The 21,418-nt window shown below is 37.1% G+C and overlaps 1 protein-coding gene across 2 annotated transcripts in view; it reads left to right on the plus strand.

Annotated features, from left to right (window-relative positions):
- The window catches only part of atad2 (ATPase family AAA domain containing 2), a 33,974-nt gene extending 16,722 nt beyond the window's left edge, over positions 1-17,252 (plus strand). For both annotated transcript variants that reach the window (XM_008108228.3, XM_008108227.3), the window contains exons 15-28: positions 535-625; positions 1,689-2,003; positions 5,172-5,298; positions 7,134-7,320; positions 8,680-8,865; positions 9,336-9,471; positions 9,562-9,758; positions 10,711-10,870; positions 11,026-11,148; positions 11,369-11,521; positions 12,654-13,055; positions 14,984-15,117; positions 15,408-15,536; positions 16,623-17,252. In XM_008108228.3, the coding sequence (XP_008106435.2) occupies positions 535-625; positions 1,689-2,003; positions 5,172-5,298; positions 7,134-7,320; positions 8,680-8,865; positions 9,336-9,471; positions 9,562-9,758; positions 10,711-10,870; positions 11,026-11,148; positions 11,369-11,521; positions 12,654-13,055; positions 14,984-15,117; positions 15,408-15,536; positions 16,623-16,655 (2,373 nt within the window). In that variant the 3' untranslated portion in view covers positions 16,656-17,252. The remainder of the gene's footprint in view (positions 1-534; positions 626-1,688; positions 2,004-5,171; positions 5,299-7,133; positions 7,321-8,679; positions 8,866-9,335; positions 9,472-9,561; positions 9,759-10,710; positions 10,871-11,025; positions 11,149-11,368; positions 11,522-12,653; positions 13,056-14,983; positions 15,118-15,407; positions 15,537-16,622) is intronic.
- The last annotated feature ends 4,166 nt before the right edge of the window (positions 17,253-21,418 follow it).

Below are 21,418 nucleotides of genomic sequence, written 5' to 3' on the forward strand. Positions count from 1 at the left end.
AATATAATGGGCAGTCTTGTATTTTTATAATGCTTTATAAGTATTGGGGATTGGGAAGTATAGAAATAAAATAATAATAAAAAACCTTGAAAATTAACAAAAAAGAAAAGGAAATGTTTATTTAGTTCAATTTCAGTTTTGCATTCACAATAGCTTGAATGTGCAACATTTGTTTGAACTATAGTATAGATTCAAGATATTTATACATGACAAATTGATGAATAAAATTGGTAACAGTTCACAACCATTCCTTTTCTTTCCAGTTGAAAAACGTTGAAAATGGTTCTGATGTTTTAATACAATGGAAGAAAACTCGTATTAAGAACATGGGGATATACATTTCAGTGTTCTCTTCTTAATATTTCCTGATTCAAAATTTAGTTACTTGTAAATATTGTTAATGTTGAGAGCTATCTGTTGGCCTAACTTTAAAAAGATTGGAATACATTGAATTGAAGATGTATAGATAACAATTTTAAAATCTTGTGGATTTATGTTGTTGTTACTATTAAACTTTAATTCATTTATTTCTAGGCAAGAAAAGAGATCCTTGAGATTCACACACAGGAATGGTCCCCTAAACCATCACAAATGTTTCTTGAAGAGTTAGCTGAAAAATGTGTTGGTAAGGATGGAAAAGTCAAATTAAGAATCTGGAAATGTATCTCTGGTGCAGTATTTTTTATCCATTGGTTGGGAAGCTTAGTCCTGTATACTCTTACTGGAAAAAAATATTGCTGTTTTTCTTTTATAAAGAACAGCTGAATATTATAGTTTGAATTGCTTATAACACAGTAGAAAGTTGGACAGGAAGGAAATCATAGGATTGGGCAAAAGTTCCTATCAGTGCAGAAATAAGTTGTGTGGAAAGAAATATGAATAGCACATACCAGAAAGCAGTCCAGATGGGACTGTGCATGCTCAGTGACCAAGGGACAAAACGGAAAATAATTTTACATTCAAAATGAGCTGAGATACAGAGTACTCCAAGCCATGTTTATTTTTATACTATACTATATGACACAGTACTTCCAAATTTTAGACTTTCGACTGTCCTGTCACTGCCCATTATTTGAAACTCTCTAAATGAGGGATGATAAACCTACAGATTTAATGCAGCCCTGGGGATTTCTTTTTTCATGCTCCAGAGGGTTCCTCCATTGCTGTTTTCTGTGAGCATATATACATTGGGCTGTGTGGAAAATAACTTTCTGGCCCTACAAAGTTGCCCATATTTTCCCTGAATACCTAAGGTGTAGTTCATAGATTTTTCCCAATACTAGGTGCAATATTTTGCTCAATCTTAATGTAAGTACCACAATTCCCAATGTTTCAATCTAGGATTTGTGAGGTCTCTTAGAACGTATTTATTTCTTATAAAATCCCTCTGAAAGGTTTAGTACCAAAGTTTTTAAAGGTTTGGACAAAACTATCTAAATTGCTTGGGAAAGAAGGAACTATCTAAAAGTTTGTTTCAGTGATTTTTCTCACAGTTGAAAAGTGGATGGTATTGTTGAGAGATGAAAAGCATGCTCTGCTGATTGAAATCGTATGAAAAAGTCTGCATATTCAAGTGCATATCTTTGATAGATGCTGTTTCAGATGGGAGGGAACCGTATTGAGTTTTGACATGTTACAGTTGCATGGACTTTAAGTCTTATTCTTATGCCTTTTCTTTTCTCTTTTAGGGTATTGTGGTGCTGACATAAAGTCCATATGTGCTGAAGCAGCTCTGTGTGCCTTGCGTCGGCGTTATCCTCAGATATATACCAGCAGCACCAAGTTGCAGCTGGATATTTCTTCTATTAACATAACAGCTAAGGATTTTGTGATGGCTATGCAGAAGATGATACCTGCTTCTCAGAGAGCGGTGACCTCACCTGGCCAAGCACTTTCCAACATTTCAAAACCATTGCTTGAAAACATACTTCAGAGAATCCTGGCAGGTGTACAGAATGTGTTTCCACATGCAGAACTGGCACAAAACGGAGGGGGCAAATCAGGTATTTGCATATATATTTCTGTCTACTTAAGGAAGATATCTTGAGTTCATCACAAATGTATCTGATCTTAATTTTTTAACATATGTGATACACAATATTGAAGCAACACAGCTGTTTTCTATCCTATTAGACAGTCACTTATTTTTTCTCCCTAATCCTATAAGCCGATAAACCAACATATTATAGAACTTGAGTTGCTTAATCCTAATAAAACAAGCCTAACCAGTTATCTGATGCACAAAATAAGCAACTCTGAAGATTATATATCTGGCTGGAGGATTTTCCCCCTTTCTGATGGGAAATGAGACCAACTATCTATATGTCTGTTACCCAGAAATTATTTTTATTGTGAGTGCCCCAGAACCTGTGTGTTGCTACCCAATATAGCCATTCTGATTAGTTGTAGACTTCTGCTACCAGGCCTGCATGTTAACAAATACACCTATATCAGTGTTCCTATTTACTTGGTTCTGGGAAGGAACAAGTTCAGATATGTTTTGGAAACAATGGTGACTGTGTGGGTCCTATGATGGCTATTACAGAACATTGAGATACAGGAACAGACAGCTGATCTCTTTGGACTGACTCCAGGCACTTAAAACACGCAACCTCTTTCCAGTTTTAGCTTGTTGACTTCCAACTGATTTCCCCCCAAAAGATTACTTTATGATAATTAGAAAAGAGGAGATGGGATAGTAGGCTTTGCTGGGACTCAAAAGTGATTAGCCCAGTCCTGGCTCCTTTTAACTTTTTGTGCCAAATCTTTGCCTCTTTCACAGGTGCTACATAATATTTTTTCATGCTCAAGACAGAATGGAACTAGATATTGGCAGCAGATAGAAGATTAGGAACCTGGGCTGTCGTCAAACAGCTGCAAAAGAATAGTGTAGGCTTGTACTGTAATGAAGAAACAAGATGTGATAGCTATTTTAATTCAAGCTGTTTAACCCATTGCCGTTATCCAAAGCTTTGGATAGCACTCTAGTGGTGTTTGTTTTGGTGTCTGTAACCCTGTTCAGAAGATTTTACCTCATTTTCTGTCCCTGTGATACACTAGAGCAGGGGTCCCCAAACTAAGGCCCGGGGGCCGGATGCGGCCCTCCAAGGTCATTTACCTGGCCCCTGCCCTCAGTTTTATAATATATTTTTATATCAGTTTTAATAATATAATATATTGTATATACATATAATATTGATACTAATATTATGTTACACAATATAATACTAATAATAATACCATATAATAATATTAATTATATGTTATATATTACATATAATATTACAGTATAGTGGTATAGTTCAATATAGTAATATATAATGCTAATATTGTGCTATGCTAATAATATAATATATTTTATGTATATACAGCTGCTCTGAGTCCCCTTCGGAGTGAGAAGGGTGGGATATAAATGCAGTAAATAAATAATTAATTTTAGACTTAGGCTCTGCCAAAGTCTGAAATGACTTGAAGGCACACAACAACAACAATCCTAATTAACTTGACTATCTCATTGGCCAGAAGCAGGCCCACATTTTCCATTGAAATCCTGATAGGTTTATGTTGGTTAAAATTGTTTTCATTTTAAAGTATTGTATTGTTCTTTCATTGTTCGGGCTGTGGCGCAGGCTGGAGAGCAGCTGCAATCAATCACTGCAATGAATCACTCCGACCAGGAGGTCATGAGTTCGAGGCCCATTCGAAGCCTATGTTTGTTTGTCTTTGTTCTATGTTAAAAGGCATTGAATGTTTGCCTATATGTGTAATGTGATCTGCCCTGAGTCCCCTTCGGGGTGAGAAGGGCAGAATATAAATGCTGTAAATAAATTGTTGTTGTTGCTGTTTTGCACTACAACAAATAAGACGTGCAGTGTGCATAGGAATTTGTTCGTTTTTTTTTTTTTCAAATGATAATTCGGCCCCTCAACAGTCTGAAGGATTGTGGACTGACCCTCTGATTCAAAAGTTTGAGGACCCCTGCAGTAGAGTCTCACTTATCCAAAATAAATGGGCCGGCAGAAACTTGGATAAGCGAAAATCTTGGATAATAAGGAGGGATTAAGAAAAAAGCCTATTAAACATAAAATTACATTATGATTTTACAAATTAAGCACCAAAACATCATGTATTATAAGAAATTGACAGAAAAAGCAGTTCAGTACACAGTAATGTTATGTAGCAATTACTGTATTTACTAATTTAGCACCAAAACATTGCAACATTTACTACAAAAACAATGACTACTCAAAGGCCTTGGATAATACAGAACCTTGGATAAGTGAGACTCTACTGTAATTGGGTTTTTTAAAAAATTGGATTGTTGTGGAACAATAATTGCAAAAACAATCTTACATGGTTAAGTGAAAGGTGTTAGAAAAAGAGGAAGACTACATTACAAATGTATTGATTTAATTAAGGGGGTGAGAGAGCCATTTGCTTGCAAGAGTTGATGGGGTATCTTGAAGGTCTCTCATTCACAGGTCTGCCATAAGTATAGTTTGCATTGAAAGTGAATTAACAAGAACAGTAACGTTCCTGACCAGGTGGAAGACAAGCCTTTGCAGAAAGGATGGTCTTGGTCTGGTGTAGGATTCCTTTATATTTCTCATGGCCATTTTCCCCTTTACCCATGGGAATGAAGGAAACAAAACTACTATATAGCATGGCCTTTGATACATTCATTGAAAAAGAAGGGATTGGATCCAATAGTGCTGATTAAATATTCCTGGCCCCTAGCTAATATTACTTTTTTATTTCTTTTACACCTTCATATTCCCTACATAATTTTTGTAAACTAAAGAAAGGTCATTTTAATGTTTAGCTTATGGAATAATTTAACATGTAAAATTAAACATAATTAGTTCCCAAAATTTTGAGGGAAAAGTTTTGATTTGGATTGTCACATGAACTTTTTGTTCTTTCATCAAAAGAATCTTTAATATTTGTATTGACAGTCAATTAGTTTGTGTAGCTCTATACGATGTATGCATACTTTCCTGAACATTTTTAAATTACATCATTTAGTCCACCTCAGAATTGACTGTATTATGGACTAAACTGCATGTCACCAGTTTCCCAACTGGTAAAGAGAATAGAAATGTTCTATTTTTCATGTTTTAGAAGTACATCAATATTGAAATGAAGATAGTGTTTCATTTTATCCTTTAAAGATTTTCCTGGTCATGTCTTGGATGCTGATTTACTATACAGTGATGAAGAAGGACCATCATTATTTGAAACAGGGAATTTGCAGAAAAGTTCTGATAAACAGAAACACACTTTTCTTAATTTTAACAGGTAAGTGATATGTTAAAGATGTAACAAATAAAATAAAGCACCTTCATTTTCATTCATAGAGTGTTTTAGGTTTTAGTCTACAGGCAGTCCCCAAGTTATGAACAAGATAGGTTCTGTAGGTTTGTTCCTAAGTTGAATTTGTATGTAAGTTAGAACAGGTACTTTTTAAAGTGTAACTCCGGTCGTGTGTATGTGTGTGTGTATTTATATATACACACACATACTTTTGATAGTAGAGGGGAGGGTTAACATCCCTATGGTGTTGTTTTTGGTGGGGTTTTTTTTGTTTTGTTTTTTGTTTGTTTGTTTTTCTGTCTGTGCCCCTGTTCAGAAGATTTCACCTCACTTTCTGCTCCTGTGATAATTGGATTTCAAAAAATGTAGTTAATTGTGGAAACAAGGATTAAGCTTCAGTGGGGACATCTTTTCCCCATGATAACTCTCAGGAGTGAGTTTCCCTTCTGAAGGGTAGATTTCTCTCCCTGTTGTCTCACTCCCGTTCTTAACTATAGTTGTTTGTAAGTTGGATGTTTGTAATTTGGGGGCTGCCTGTACTTGTTGATTTTTTTGTATCTCATTTTCCCCTGTGATCAGACTTCAAAATACATCATTTTTTTCTTTGGGAGAATATATGTGCTGTATAGAAATGCATAAACTTAACAGCTCTGTAGTAGAACAGAAGTCTGAAGTGGAAAACCAGTGCATTGGTGGCAAGGTGTCCTCCTAATCTTTGCCCTTCCCGTGCATCAACAACCCTTCCTCTGCCTCTTTCTGTTAGTTGTGGGTGCATGTTTATGAGGGTAAGTTTTTTAGAAGAGAACAAGGAAAAGCTGGAGGGAGACATTTTTTTTTCAGGCAGATTAATTCTTTAAAAGTTAAGAGTTGTAGATGTTTTGCTTAATTTTGTTCAAATATTCTCTTGTCCTAAATTACCATTTGTTCTTTTTGCACAATTTTTCATAGCAGTAGAAACTACTGTATATACTCGAGTATAAGCCTAGTTTTTCAGCCCCTTTTTTAAGACTGAAAAAGCCCCCCTCGGCTTATACTCGGGTGAGGGTCCTGGTTGGCTTATATTTGGGTCAGTTTATACTCGAGAATATATGGTACATTTATTATTTTTCTCTATTATTATTGGTATTATTACATTTATTCTTTTTCTCTATTGTTGCTACTATTACATTTATTTTACTCTATTATTATTACATTTATTATTTCACTCTGATATTATTATTATTATTGCATTTATTATTTTACTCTATTACTTGTATTATTTTCCTGTATTATTTATTTATTATTATTATTATTATTATTACTATAAGTATTATTTTACTCTATTATTAAAAGGATACATAAGAACATTTACACTGAAGAAGATGAGAATGATGATTTAATCAGAGATGGACAGTTTTATCTTAAATTTGAGCTTTATGTAAAGTAAATATTCAAAAACATTTAACCTACTGATGCCTCAATTAATGTAATTTTATTGGTATCTGTTTTTATTTCTGAAATTTACCACTCTTGGCTTATACTGGAGTCAATGTTTCCCCAATTTTTTTGTGGTAAAATTAGATGCCTCGGCTTATATTCGGGTTAGCTTATACTCGAGTATATACAGTATGTTAAAAGTCATGCAAGTGCTTGCTACAATTAACAGTTTATATATCAGATAACATAATACCTATTTATTTCTATTATGATTGTCTTGAGATTCTGCTGAGCATGGGGAGAAGGAGGCTGAAGGTTTGGTACTGACCTTGGAGCAGACACAACAGCAAACTGGGACTAAACTAGGATTATGTTTAACCGGGATGCTAATTTCTTTTTTGTAGAAGTGCCTATGACCAACCAACGTCCTACCGGCCAAGACTCTTAATAGCAGGGGAACCAGGATTTGGACAATCTACTCATTTGGCTCCAGCAGTTATACATACTTTGGAAAAGTTCACTGTGTACACACTAGATCTTTCCATTCTCTTTGGCGTGAGTGCCAAAACACCTGAAGAAACATGTGCACAGGTATTTTAACTTGCTTTGATCTTATTTTGTTAAACGATAATTATATTTCACTTCAGTAGTACACTAAAACACAGGTTGCTATGGCCTTCCATCCAGAGAGATTCACACTTGCTTAGTTTAACAAGGATCTTATGTCATGGTTCTTCAAAAATGTTCTAGTATCATTTTATTTGTACTGCCTACGTGTTGCTGTAAACTATCAATTTGCATTGGATCAAAAGCATGTTTATTTCTGTTGAAGTGGCTGCCAGGAGATAGTGAATGGTTGTTGCTGACATGCCTTCAAGTTATTTCTGATTTATGGCAACCCTATCACAGAGTTTTATTGGCAAGACTTGTTAAGAGGATATTTTCCTTTGTTTTCCTCTGAAGCTGAGGGAGTGTGATCCAGCAGTCTTCCATGGCTGAATGGGGATTCAAACTCTGGTCTCCAGAATTGTAGTCCAGTGCTCAAACTATCTATACTGCACTGGTTCTCAATAAAATATGAGATGACAAATAATATGAATTTAATTCATCTTTATGTTTAAAATGAAACTTTATGGAGACAATAGTTTCATTGTAGTCATGTACTTCTTAAAAATATTGTAGAAGTTATTGTTTGGTGTCTACTGAAATTTTGCCAATAGTGATTTTGTCTTGTTTTGATTGATGAATTGATTGAATGATTGATGGACAGTTTTAGTTCAGTAACTTTTGTTCCTTTGTTCTTGCTTATACAGTAGAGTCTCACTTATCCAACACTCGCTTATCCAACGTTCTGGATTATCCAATGCATATTTGTAATCAATGTTTGCAATATATCATGATATTTTGGTGCTAAATTCGTAAATACAGTAATTACTACGTAGCATTACTGCGTATTGAACTACTTTTTCTGTCAAATTTGTTGTAAAACGTTTTGGTGCTTAATTTGTAAAATCATAACCTAATTTGATGTTTAATAGGCTTTTCCTTAATGCCTCCTTATTATCCAACATATTCGCTTATCCAACGTTTTGCCGGCCCGTTTATGTTGGACAAGTGAGACTCTACTGTATTGTATTTTATCAAGATGCATATTTTCTTAGTTGTTTTAGGGACTTTGTGCAAAAAAGGAAAAATATATCAAGACTAGTAGAACACCTGACTCTAGCGACCGGTGTCCCATCATTTTGTGCAGATAAAAACATCTATATTTGTGCAGCATGTTCCTTGGTAAATCTGAACGGAAAGCCAGGGCTGTTGGCTACTTCTCACAACTGCTAGACAATGTAAAATGCATATTATCATGGAAAGGGGCAGCTTAATGATTGGCAGATGAAGGAAGGTGTCTGCTCCCTGTTTCTGTCATTGTAGATATATTTTTTCTTTTTCTAGTTGATCTGTGAAGCCAAGAGAACAGCACCAAGTATAATATACATCCCAAATGTTCATATTTGGTGGGAGACAATTGGACACATTTTGCAAGCGACATTTACTTCATTGTTACAGAATATTCCATCTTTTGCACCAGTTTTGCTCCTTGCAACATCAGATGTACATCATGCAGCTTTGCCAGCAGAGGTACTTGCTGTTAGTTTTAATAGTATTTTTAAACTCCATAATGCTTTATCCGAAATTGCTGAATTGTTTATCTTGATAATCAAGACTAGCGATGAAGAAGTGTATTTAAAAAACAGTTATAGCTCTTCTCTTCTAAATACACATTCTATTTCTTAAGTATTGGGTAGAAATTATTGCATTGATTTTTTGCAATGTTGCCCTATGTTTCTGTTTATGTTCATTGCTTATCAAAAGAATTACATTGATACATTAACATTTAAAGTACTGTGGCTATAGAATCCATAATGTGATGAAAATTGTCAAATTGAAACTAGCATGATTCATGTTGATCCAGCTTCTTTGTTGAAGCTCTTTTCTATTTGTCAGAGTCATTGTACTGACCATAATCCTGGAGGACCACACTTTTGCTTTTGTTAACACATTTCATTTTGTAGTTATTACTCCTCGGTTACTGTTCATTTTTTTTAAAGGTACAAGACTTATTTGCCAAAGATTATGGAGAAGTTTTTGATGTCTATCCACCTAATGATGAAGAGAGAAGAAAATTCTTTAAGGATTTACTTCTTCACCAGGCTGTTAAACCACCTTCATCAAAAAAGAAAGCAGGTTAGGATGTGCAAGCAAATGTCTGTACAGAGCTTTTGTTTTGTTTTGTTAATTGTAGGGAAGCTGCAAACTCCTAATCTTTGTTTTAAGTTTTGCAGAGTTTAGAAGTTCTGCCAGTAGCACCAGCCCCTGAGCCAAGGCAGTTAACGGAAGAGGAGGTCAAACAACTTGAGGAGCAAGAAGAAGATACATTACGTGAACTCCGGATTTTCTTAAGAAACATTACTCACAGGCTTGCTGTTGACAAACGTTTCAGAGCCTTTACAAAACCAGTCGACTTGCATGAGGTAATAGCCAAAATTTTATTTCACAGAAATAATAAGTTTGCAGTGCATTTAAAACATGTCTTCTGATGCAATAATTGGCTGATTTAGTTGCTTTTCATGTAAACTATATCATTTTGCCTAATGTGGATGCAGTCAACAGGAAAAAGAATGAAATTCAATCTAAAGTGAGTGCTTCATTTCACTGAAATTGAAGTAATTTTTTATGGTAAAATGTGATTGAAATCTGGAAATCAGCATTGCCACTTCTCCTTCTTGCTATTGGATCTGTCATATGGAGCTAACTTGGGATATGTATTTCTTGTCAAAGTTAAACCCTTAAGGCGGCTATGGGTAAATTTTGAGATGCATATCTGCTTTGCAAGAATGTTATTGCTCTCTTCTCTTTATTGCTTTAGCTTTCCTTTTCTCAGGATGGCTGGGAGGACCAATCCACCACAATTGAGTTCAGGCCCCACCTGCCAACCGAACTGGCAGGAGCTCCTGTTCTCTTTCTGTTTGTCTATTAAGCTCCTTCGCCTCTTCCACCAGTTTTTATAACCCTACCTAACCAACCAAGCATGTTTTATTATTTCTCAAACGAGTAAATAAGACAAAGGTAGAATTAGGTTAGGATAACTGATAGTTAAAACAAGATAAGGAAGGAAAATGTACAAATATGTAGAGAGTTGAAATTACAGTTCATCAGAGCACAAAAGAAAGTAAAGAAAAATAATATTCAGATGCCAACCTGCGAGTCACTGATGAGAGAAAAACAAATGACCTTTGAAAAACTTACCTGAGCTCAAGTGATAGTGAGGTAGGTTACAAAAACAAAACTAATAATAGTAAGATGGGAATGGAAAAAGTGCCGAAAAAAAGTTGCTTGCAAAAAAATGTAGCAAAAAAAATAAGGACAGTAACAAGAAAAACTCCATTACGACTGATCTTAAGCTTACTTTTGTTATATTTCTAGGTGCCAGACTATGTTGCAGTTATCAAGCAACCAATGGATCTTTCCACTGTTATTTCAAAAATAGACCTTCACCAATATCTGTCTGCTAAAGAATACCTGAAAGATATTGATCTTATCTGTAGCAATGCATTGGAGTATAATCCAGATAAAGACCCTGGAGGTGAGCATTTACTATACAGTTCTAACACCGAAGTTGGAGAAATAAAAGATAAATTGTTTTGAACAAAACATACTCATTTTTAAATATATGACCACTGCAATAGAGCAGTATAAATATTACTATGAAAATTAGCCTAATTGTTACTGCATGTTTAGATCGCCTTATCAGACACAGAGCGTGTTCTCTCAGAGACACAACCTATGCAATAATTAAAGAAGAAATGGATGAAGAGTTTGAACAACTTTGTGAAGAAATTAAAGAATCTCGTAAAAGGAGAGGTATGTACCATTATAAACCAATTATGTTAATCATTTTTGTAGGGATAGTATTATGCACAAATAAGAATATTTTCATAATATTATCTTATGTGCTTTAAAGTTGACTCTATTTTAACGGCGGCCCTAAAATGATCCCATGATGTGGGTTTCTTATCAAGAGTGCCAGTGTAATCCAGTCATGTTTAGTAAAAGATGCTTATAGCAGTTTTTTGTTTCAAAGGTTGCAGTTCGTCTAAATACGCTCCATCTTACTATTATGTAATGCCAAAGCAGAATAACTCCTTAGAATACAAGAAATTGGATTCTGAGATGAGCGAGAAACTAAGAAACCCCCCAACACCTTTGGATTCTAGTTCTCCTTCTCATCCTAATGGTTAGTGTTGTTTTATTGGTACTGTATTTTATTTCTTGATAAGTTTTTCTGAAGTGGTGTCAAGCTGTATTATTAATCAAAAAGCCAATTAAAATAAGATAGTGGGCTAAGGCAACTGTGCTTTGTATGCAGCCCCCAAGCCTCAGTTTTGCAGTTTCCAAAGTACTTTCCAAATTCTTGAAAAGCCCAGTTTTTCCCTGTAAAAGATAGAATGCTCTTATCCAAAATGGCACCAAATTGCTCACATTAGTTTGCCTTTCCCCTTCATCCAGAACCCTGATGTATTCAATCCCCACAAAGACAGAATTGCAAAAGCAAAAAAAAAAATCCCTGTCCCTCACACATCTGTTTCATAGTTATTGGATTAAATAACAATTCAGGAGTCTGACATTTAAGAATTCTTTATGATCTTTTTGTAGTTCTCTTGACTTCTGCACCTGTGTTGAGCTTTATTTGGAGAGCTTAATAGTTCAGGAAGCTAGAGAGGAATTTGGCAGATGTCCTAAGCCACCCACTGGTCCTGATTGCTCAAGAAGGCAGGGGTTATATTATTTCATTCAACCCGTGACAGATTAGGGAGTGCCCTTGTCTACAGCAGGCAAGCCCAGCTGACTCCCCCCTCCCCTCCCCTCCATTGATTCTGTCTAGTTTTGTGATTTGGCTTTCTCAGTTATTTCTTTTTGCTTAGAGAGCTTGATGCTTGTGACTGGAAAGCATTTTCTGGCTACAAAGTCCTTGTTACCTAGAATACGACTTCTTCCCACAATTGCTCCTCCTAAAATAGAGAATGATCTCCATTTGACATATGATTGCCTTTTGTTTCTTTTGATTGTTGTTTTTATATTTTGCTATATTGTACTTTTCTGGGCATGGCCCCATGTAAGTCGCCCCGAGTCCCCGTTGGGGAGATGGTGGCGGGGTATAAATAAAGTTTTATTATTATTATTATTATAGGCTTTATGCTTTGACCTCAGATTCTTCATACAGTGGGTCCAAGGTTCTTTAAACTGGGGTGCACATACCATGAATTGAATGTTCCCCAGGGATCTGTTGCATTCATCCCAATGTTCTGATATTTCTTGTTTTTAAGTAAAGAAAAACCAAAATAAGTTTGATTTTGCTCTTTATGTAGCATTGTCCAAACGAAAACTGAGAAGAAAGAGACTATGGTGCCAGGGTAACCTAAGTAAAAAAAGGAAGATTTCTCATTTCAATAAAGAGAATAAAGCTCCAAGAGAAGAGCAAGATGAAGCAGAGAGTGATGGGGAAGAATGTCTGGAAAATCACAATTCTAGCATGGAACAAACTGGAGCTGAAGTAATGCAAACTCCAATAGTGGAATCTCAGGTTGTGATTCCAGCGCAGTACAGCAGTGGCTGTGTGGAACCTGGTACAGAAAAAGATAAAGAGCAAGCTGCTGATAGTAGTACTAAGTGTAGATCGGAGAATGGCAATAACAATATTGTATGCTCAGAACAAAGCAAAGGATGTTACAGGAATGCACTGGATCATCCATCAGATAAAGATGCTAATGGTAAGTGGAAAGTCATCTGTTGGCTTATCTGAGTACATGGTTCTCCTTGGTTCTTTCTTTCCTGGACATTCCGGGCATCTTTCTGTAAGTGGTTATAGGATAGATTGCAGCCTTGTAGACAAAATAACTGAAAGGGGACCTTAGAGCAAACCTGATTACCTATCTGTCCTTGCTTTCCAAATCTCTCACATATACTCTACTTTTCTCAATGCAGAAAAACACAAAAAGCTTCCATCAAATTAAGGAAAAGAATTCAGAAAATAAGTACTAGCCAGCAAGAATACCCATTTTTACTCAGATATGGAATTGGGAAAATGCAGGCTGATGATTTACACACCAGTAGGACCTGTGATCAGTAGACCACCCAAAACCGCCTACAAACATTTGGACCAAACCTCAAGGTTTCCTCTTGAGGAGACCTCTTCTCAGGCTCCTGCTTTATCTGCCATTTAATGGCCTAATTCCCTCATTGTCACCTAGTGGCCCAATGTGGCATGGTAGGTAACGGGTAGATTTTAATTATTGTAATTTCAATTAATTTCTCTATTTTTAAAAGAAGAAAATGTCTCTAAGAAGCAAACCCTCAAGGACTTTTTAGTATGCAGGTTAGATTTGAGATGTCTAAATTCCATGTTTTTTGTCATTATGATGCCTCATAACATTTCTTACTGTGGACCAGTAGTTCCCAAATTTTGGTTCTCTCTTTTTTTTAATTTTTATTTTTTTTACTTCAACTTCCAGAAGCCTTAAACAGTTTGACAAACAGCAATTCTGGCAATTCAAGTCCAAATATCTGGAGAAACCAGAATGTGGGACCCACTGCTGTAAATCATTGTATTCCCCGTGTCACCTGGTTTGGGTTTGCGGTCATTCTCGCTTTGGTTTCGTTCCTCTAGATCAGACATGGGCAAACCTTGGCCCTCCAGTTGTTTTGGACTTCAGCCCCCACAATTCGTAACAGCCTACTCAATGTTAGGAACTGTAGGAGTTGAAGTCCAAAATAACTGGAGGGGTAAAGTTTGCCCATGCCTGATATAGATCACATGTGTCAAACTCAAGGCCCGAATCCAGCCCTGCCTGTCATTTTATGTGCCCTCCCCCAGACGCTGGACGAATTCCTTTATTCCTCATCATTAGACATCATGATTAGAGCTGATGGAAGTTGTAATGCAAAAACATCTAAAAGGCAGGCTGTAGCTTGTTCTGTTGAATCAGAATACTGTGGTTTTGATTTAGATACAAGGCTTGCAGATAAGATGCCTGACTTTAAAACACCCTTTAACATTTCCCCAACCTCAGTGCTGTTGGGCTGCAAGTGACGAGAGTTGTCGCTCAATAACATCTGGGGACGCAAACTGGGTAAAAACTAAAAAGCACCGACCACTGAAAAATAGTACTAAAAATAATAGGACCACTGTGTAAAAAAATGATAGTTGACACAGATTCTCCATCCATGGATTCAACAGTGTTGCAGTTTATGCAGATTATAATTCATCAAAGACAAAGTGTCTGCACACCAATGAAAAAAACATAAATTTACTTTTATTTAGCAGAGTCAAAAACTTAAACTTGTGGCATTGCATCAAAAATAAATACTTCACCAAAAACAAAACTCACATAGTCCTTGTATGTATCACATAAACGCAGAGAAGCATGGCTTCTCCAGCTCCTAAGGGAGAGAGCACAGTGTATCCCAAAACACACCCAGTTACACTCCACCAGTTGTGGCCCAAACTTACTGGCCTTAATGAGCACCTGCCTATAATGATCACCAGAATAAGGTGTTTTCCTTAACACATACTCCAATCTTGGTGTTGATGCTTGTAAAACTCACTCAGTTTTCAGTATACCTTTACAAATGGCCCTTTAAAGGCCACTGTAAGGCTGATGTGGCTCTTGATGATCCTGTGTTTGCATCCCTGCTCTAGATGCATGCTTGTTGCGCATGACCCGTGCTCGGCGCTCTCAGGTGGAACAACAGCACCTCATCAGTGTTGAAAGAGCCATGGAGATTCTTACGGAGCAAACGCCTCCCCTCGTTGTGGATCATCAAAAACTTGATGTACGTAGAGTTTCTTTTTTTCTATGCTGGCAAATAAGTAATAAATTCTCCTTTAGACTGAAATAGCATCAGCCTCTGATGGAACTGGTGCCTGTGTTTTAAGCAATCTCTTTTAAATAATATTTTGTGTATGAGTCGATTTCATGCTTTCATTACAACCAGAACAGTGCAGTTCTGTTGCCTGCATTCATTCCCATTTTTGCCTTGTTTTCATTGTTTTCTGTAGTTTATATCTTTTTAGAAAACTTAAAGAAAAACACTGGGTTTTTTAAATTCTTCTTTTCCCCCAGGAATTGCTGGAAATAGTTGTCCAGAAAACCAGAAATTACACTATACTTCAATTGGAAAAACTTTACGCCTTGCTCAGTCAGTGTATTTATCGACATCGCAAAGATTATGACAAAACCGAATTGATACAGGTACAGTATTTTACATAGATGTATTCTAATGAATATTTATACTTGTGTCTTTCACTGTATTATTGCAGACTTAAATTAAAAGTCATTTCAAATGTAAGATGAGATCAAACTGTACAGATCACAAATATATTGGAACATTTGGCTCCACTTTTCATTTTCAGTGGATGCCACAGTAATACATCAAGTCCTGCTTTTCATGTTTCTGGTACTTGGTCTTCATATCAATGTTAGCTTTTGTGTGGCTTCATGTTAATATTAACAAAAAATATCTGAATTATTAAATCTTTATCCATTATAAAGAAGAAATCATAACTTAGAGTCCTGTTACTAAAATCCAGTATTTGCTAGTGAGAGACACTTCTAGAATGTTGTGTCATTTTTACATAGCGGATTGGAGGTTTCTAATTCTATGACAAGTTGATCTTGGCTGGGATTTTCCCCCCTTTGCTAAGCAACAAAATTGAAGGACTCGTGACTGAACCCCCTCATCAATGTCTTTTGGCTTTTCAGCATCATAAAAAATTGGAGAAGGTGCTCCCATTATTTCTAACTATTATAATTGTATATTTATATTACATGTAATATTACTAATAATATTGCAATATAGTGTTATAGTGCAGTATAGTAATATATAATGCTTATATTGTGCTAAGCTAATAATATAATTATTATATGTACATATAACTTGTAAGCCTCCCTGAGTCCCTTTTGGGGAGAGAAAGGCGGGATATAAATGTCGCAAATAAATAAATAAAATAAACCATTGACCTTAGTTGATTATAGTGATAGTCTTTACAATTCTGCCAGTTTTCACATTATATCTGTCTCTCGGCTGACCTTTCCTTAATGTGTATATATACAGTAGTGAGCAACTGTCCAGCAGTTTTAGTTCTCACATTGAATGGAAGCGTAAGGGACCAGTGTGTTCTTCCCACTAGATTACTAAGCCTTTGTCCAACCTGTTTTACTGCAAATTTGCAAATGTCATACCATCAGAAGATAATTGAGTAGGAAGCTATTTAGCAGAAAAGCGTCTTTATTTCCATGCCACTCTTACTTTGTCATGGTGCCTTTTTCTCTTTTCAGGAAATTTCAAGAGAAATTGCAGCCTTTGGTTAGTTCTGCTTATGAAATCTTCTAACTGTTGACGTTCCAGGCAATTAATTTGTAGCCACATGTCTGAATGCAGTAGATTTCAGTAATCAAATGTTCTTTTTTGTATACAACATGGGTGGAAAAGCCATAGCTTTGGAAGCTGGAACTAGAGGTCAGGTGGTCTCACCATTGTGCCTAACTCTCTTAATAGTGTGTGTTTGGATTTTTCCTTCTTTTAAAAATATATCTCTTAGAACTATCTGGTGCTAATGAAAAATAGAATATCCCCAAATGAATTTTAGTTGGGGAATTGACTTCTGAAAATATGTGTACATAGCACCATTTTCCTTTGTAAATTTAATAAAAAATAATAATTTATCCAAAGCAAATCATGTAAATACGTTGAGCCTGTATTTTTTTGAAAATGCATTTGATATCTTAATATTTCAATATTCTCGTTTCCTATATTTTCAGTAGCATTCTGGCTTTTTTATCACTACTCTAATTTTTCTAGTGTTGGTGTAACATATTATCAACTATTCAGTGCTTTCAAATGTTATGTAATATATACTTTGTGTTAAACTGGACAAATGGACAAAATAAAATTTATATACTCTTTAATATTAGTTGAGTAGCAATTATTTTCATTGCTGTTGTTTAGAGCTGCATCAATAGCAGTCTGGTGAACGGAAACACGCTGAAAGTGCATAACAAATGCTAGTGGATCCTACATTTAAGAATGTCAAAAATGCCCATAACTACATTTATATTTTAAGGGATAAACAAAGAGGCTGTAATAAAAGAAGCTGGAAAAGAAAATAAAGAGGACCAGATTTCTAGAGTGTCTGGGTGTCATTCAAACCGCAAGAACAGAGGTTTGGGGTAAGCAGTAGATCAGCAATGGTCCATGATCGCAACAAAGGTTATAAATTATGGGCACAAATGGGTTTTTTTTTATCGTGTCAGAAGCGACTTGAGAACATACTGCAAGTCACTTCTGGTGTGAGAGAATTGGCAGTCTACAGAGACGTTGCCCAGGGGACACCCAGATTTGTTACTGGAGGCTTCTCTCATGTCAAGCTAGAGCTGACAGATGAGCTCACCCCATCTTGCTGATTCGAACCCCCAACCTTCAGGTCAGCAGTTCAGCTGGCACAAGGGTTTAACCCATTGTGCCACCGTGGCAATGATGTTGCTCTGTTGCATATTGGGAGATAAAACCCCTCCCATCACATAGTTTAAGAAGCACAGTTAGAGAATATGCTACACATGAACTGTCTTTAAGTAAAAAAGTTCATTTGGTTAGACAGGAGAGCTAAGGAAATTTCTAAAGGTATGACTGCATTTCGTAGAAAATAGAACTTGCAAATGAAATGAGAATGCCTTCCATGTCATCCAGTGCCCAGGAGGGAGTCTCATTTGATATCAGCCATGGCTTGAGATTCTGGGTTTTAGGCTGCCACTTTTGGACTCTTGCTTGCTGAGAAGTTTCTGTATCTCTGTAGATCTTCAAAAACTTTCTTGATTCAAGGCGTTGGCATGCTGGCTGATATCCAAACTGGATGGGTGGAGATGTCACTGCCTTGGTCTTTTCATTATTGGCTGCTACTTCCCGGCAGATGTCAGGTGGTGCAATACCAGCTAAATAGTATTTCTCCAGTGGGGCATAGACATCCTGTGATAATGCAGCATGTCTCATTGAGAGCCACATCCACTGTTTTAACGTGAGTGTGTTCCACACTCCGATAATCCCATAGCACTGAGCTGTGACAATCGAAGTGTCCAGCACCATTAATTCTATAGGTAAAAGATAAAGGTTTCACCTGATGTTAAGTCCAATCGTGACCGACTGGGGGTTGATGCTCATCTCCATTTCTAAGGTGAAGAACTGGCGTTGTCCATAGACATCTCCAGGTCATGTGGCCAGCATGACTGCATGGAGCGCCGTTACCTTCCCGCCAGAGCAGTACCTATTGATCTACTCGCAATGGCATGTTTTCGAACTGCTAGATTGGCAGAAGCTGGAGCTAACGGCCGCTCCCGCCGCTCCCGGGGTTTGAATCTGGGACCTTTCAGTCTGCAAGTTCAGCAGCTCAGTGCTTTAACACATTTCACCATCAGGGCTCCTATTAATTCTATAATGTACCCTTTATATTTCAGTTCCATTTCTGGAAATGCAGTTGAGGTATCCAAACACCTTAAAGGTACCAGATCCCATCAATCCTTGGAAGCTAAAAAGCAACTTTTATCAAGTTAAAATCGGAAGCAATTTTCCTAAGATGTTTTGAAAGAGGTTGTTGCCCCCTCCCCAAAAAGATAGTAGGCTCGTGCTCAGGGCATGGAAGCCAACCTATACACAGGGTTGGTAAATGGAAATGAAGGCTTTGACCATCTGTGTAGAAAAGGGCGCTTGGCAGTCATTTCTCAAAAAAAGTACACACATCTGCTTACAAGTCTTAAAAGTTTCCTAACCTATAGCATGTTACTTTCTGTCTTGTACAACCCTTAGTGGAATTACAGATACTATTGGACATTGTAAGTGGTACAGGAGGTGGCAGATCGTCTGACCCTGGAAACTAAGCAAGGTAAACTCTACCTTGTATGGAAACCACCAGAGCATACTGGACGGAAAACCACCCAAAGGTTCTATAAGCCATAGGCTGATACCAATTGAGAGACTCCCTCCTGGGCACACAGAAGACTGGGTGACATGGAAGGCACTGAACAACCTGCGCTCTGGCACCACGAGATACAGAGCCAACCTTAAGAAATGGGGCCACAAAGTGAAGTCCATGACATGCGAGTGTGGGGAAGAACAAAGCACAGCCCACTTACTACAATGCAGCCTGAGCCCAGCCACATGGAAAAATTAGTTTTTTGGATTAAATTGCTTGGGCTATACGAAGCAATGTGCCTGCTGGATTCTGGGAGTTGTCGTCCAAAAGGGACTTTTCCAAGCTATATTTAGAAGCTGCCTTACATTACATTTGCCTATTTCTCCATCTCCAGTACTAAAGCAGCCTCCAGAGTCCCATATAGGGGTCTTATATTCAGCAATGGGTGAGTGAACATGGTAGGTCATGGTAGGGATCCAATGTTCTACCCAGGGGTCCTTAAGAGTCCATTTCCATGGGCAAACATTGAAAAACAAAACAAAAAATCCCAAACTAGGGGTGGCCAGAAAAATTGGAAATTTTAAAATATTAAATAGCATTTTTAAAAAGCTCTAAATATCTGAAGGTACCAGAACCTGTCTGATCTTGGAAGCCATGCAAGGTAAGGCTTAGTACAGCAAGCCATCTCTAAGTAAATATGGGAGTTACAAGTATTATCTAGCCATCTGTGCCAAAGAATGCTGGTGCCTCACCAAAGTGCAACTCCCACTATTCCATAGCATTGAGCCCTGGCAAACTGCATTTCAAGAGGTGTCAAACTGCATTTAATCTTGTTTATTTGTTCAGTCACTTCCGACTCTTTGTGACCTCATGGACCAGCCAATGCACATGCTCCCTGTCCGTTGTTGCCACCCCCTAGCTCTTTCAAAGTTAAGCCAGTCATTTAAAAGATACCATCCATCTTGCCCTTGGTCGACCCCTCTTCCTTTTTCCTTCCTTTTTCCTCAGCATAATTATCTTCCTCAAGCTTTCCTGTCTTCTCATTATGTGGCCAAAGTATTTCATCTTTGCCTTTAATATCCTTCCCTCCAGTGAGCAGTCGAGCATTAATTCCTGGAGTATGGACTGGTTGGATCTTCTTGCGGTCCAAGGCACTCAGAATTTTCCTCCAACACCACAGTTCAAAAGTGTTTATCATCCCTCACTCAGCCTTCCTTATGGTCCAGCTCTCACATCCATAGGTTACTACGGTGAATACCATTGCTTTAACTATGCAGATCTTTGTTTTCCAGTGTGATGCCTCTACTCTTCACTATTTTATCAAGATTGGTCATTGCTCTCTTCCCAAGAAGTAAACATCTTCTGATTTCCTGGCTGCAGTCAGAATCTGCAGTAATCTTTGCGCCTAGAAATACAAAATCTATCACTGCCTCTATGTTTTCTCCCTCTATTTGCCAGTTATCAATCAGTCTGGCTACCATAATCTTGGTTTTCTTGATGTTTAAGTACAACCACCTCGGTTATAAGTCTCCTCAGCTCCTCGCTTTCAGCCATCAAAGTGGTATCATCTGCATAGCTAAGTGTGAAGTCTTGGCTCTGCCTTTCATCTCCTTTGCTTCAGTTCCCTCTGTTTAGGTTCCCCAATAGTGTATTAGTTTTTGGGTGGAGCTTTAAAAAAAAAAAACCTAGAAGCCAGCCTTAGTTGGTTTAGTCCATTTACCTGCACAGAGCTTTCTTGCTAGGCCCTCTTTTCTTTCTGCAATAGAGCTATAGAGTTTAGAGGCCTGGATATTGTCTGGAAATCCTAGGCCCTAGCAATCCAAACTGGCATCCTTAGCACTAAACTCTTCATATGCCATCAGTCCCAGTGACAACAGAAGCTTGTGGTCAGCCCTATTTTTACAAAGTAGAAGACCAAGTCCATCGTTTTATATCAGAGGCAAAAGACTTTCAAGGATCCCAGAGAGATGATTGCGAGCAGCAAAATCTCCTTTTGTAATGTATTGTTTTAAGCTATTTTACAGTAGTCCTGGGTGGAGTTAGGCCTTTGTTCTTCCTGTTTTCAGTAAACTCATCTTGGTTAACTTATTTATTTATTTATTTATTTATTTATTTATTTATTTATTATTTACAGTATTTATATTCCACCCTTCTCACCCCGAAGGGGACTCA

Source organism: Anolis carolinensis, chromosome 4 (genome assembly GCF_035594765.1).
Source record: "Anolis carolinensis isolate JA03-04 chromosome 4, rAnoCar3.1.pri, whole genome shotgun sequence".
Taxonomy (NCBI): Eukaryota; Metazoa; Chordata; class Lepidosauria; order Squamata; family Dactyloidae; genus Anolis; species Anolis carolinensis.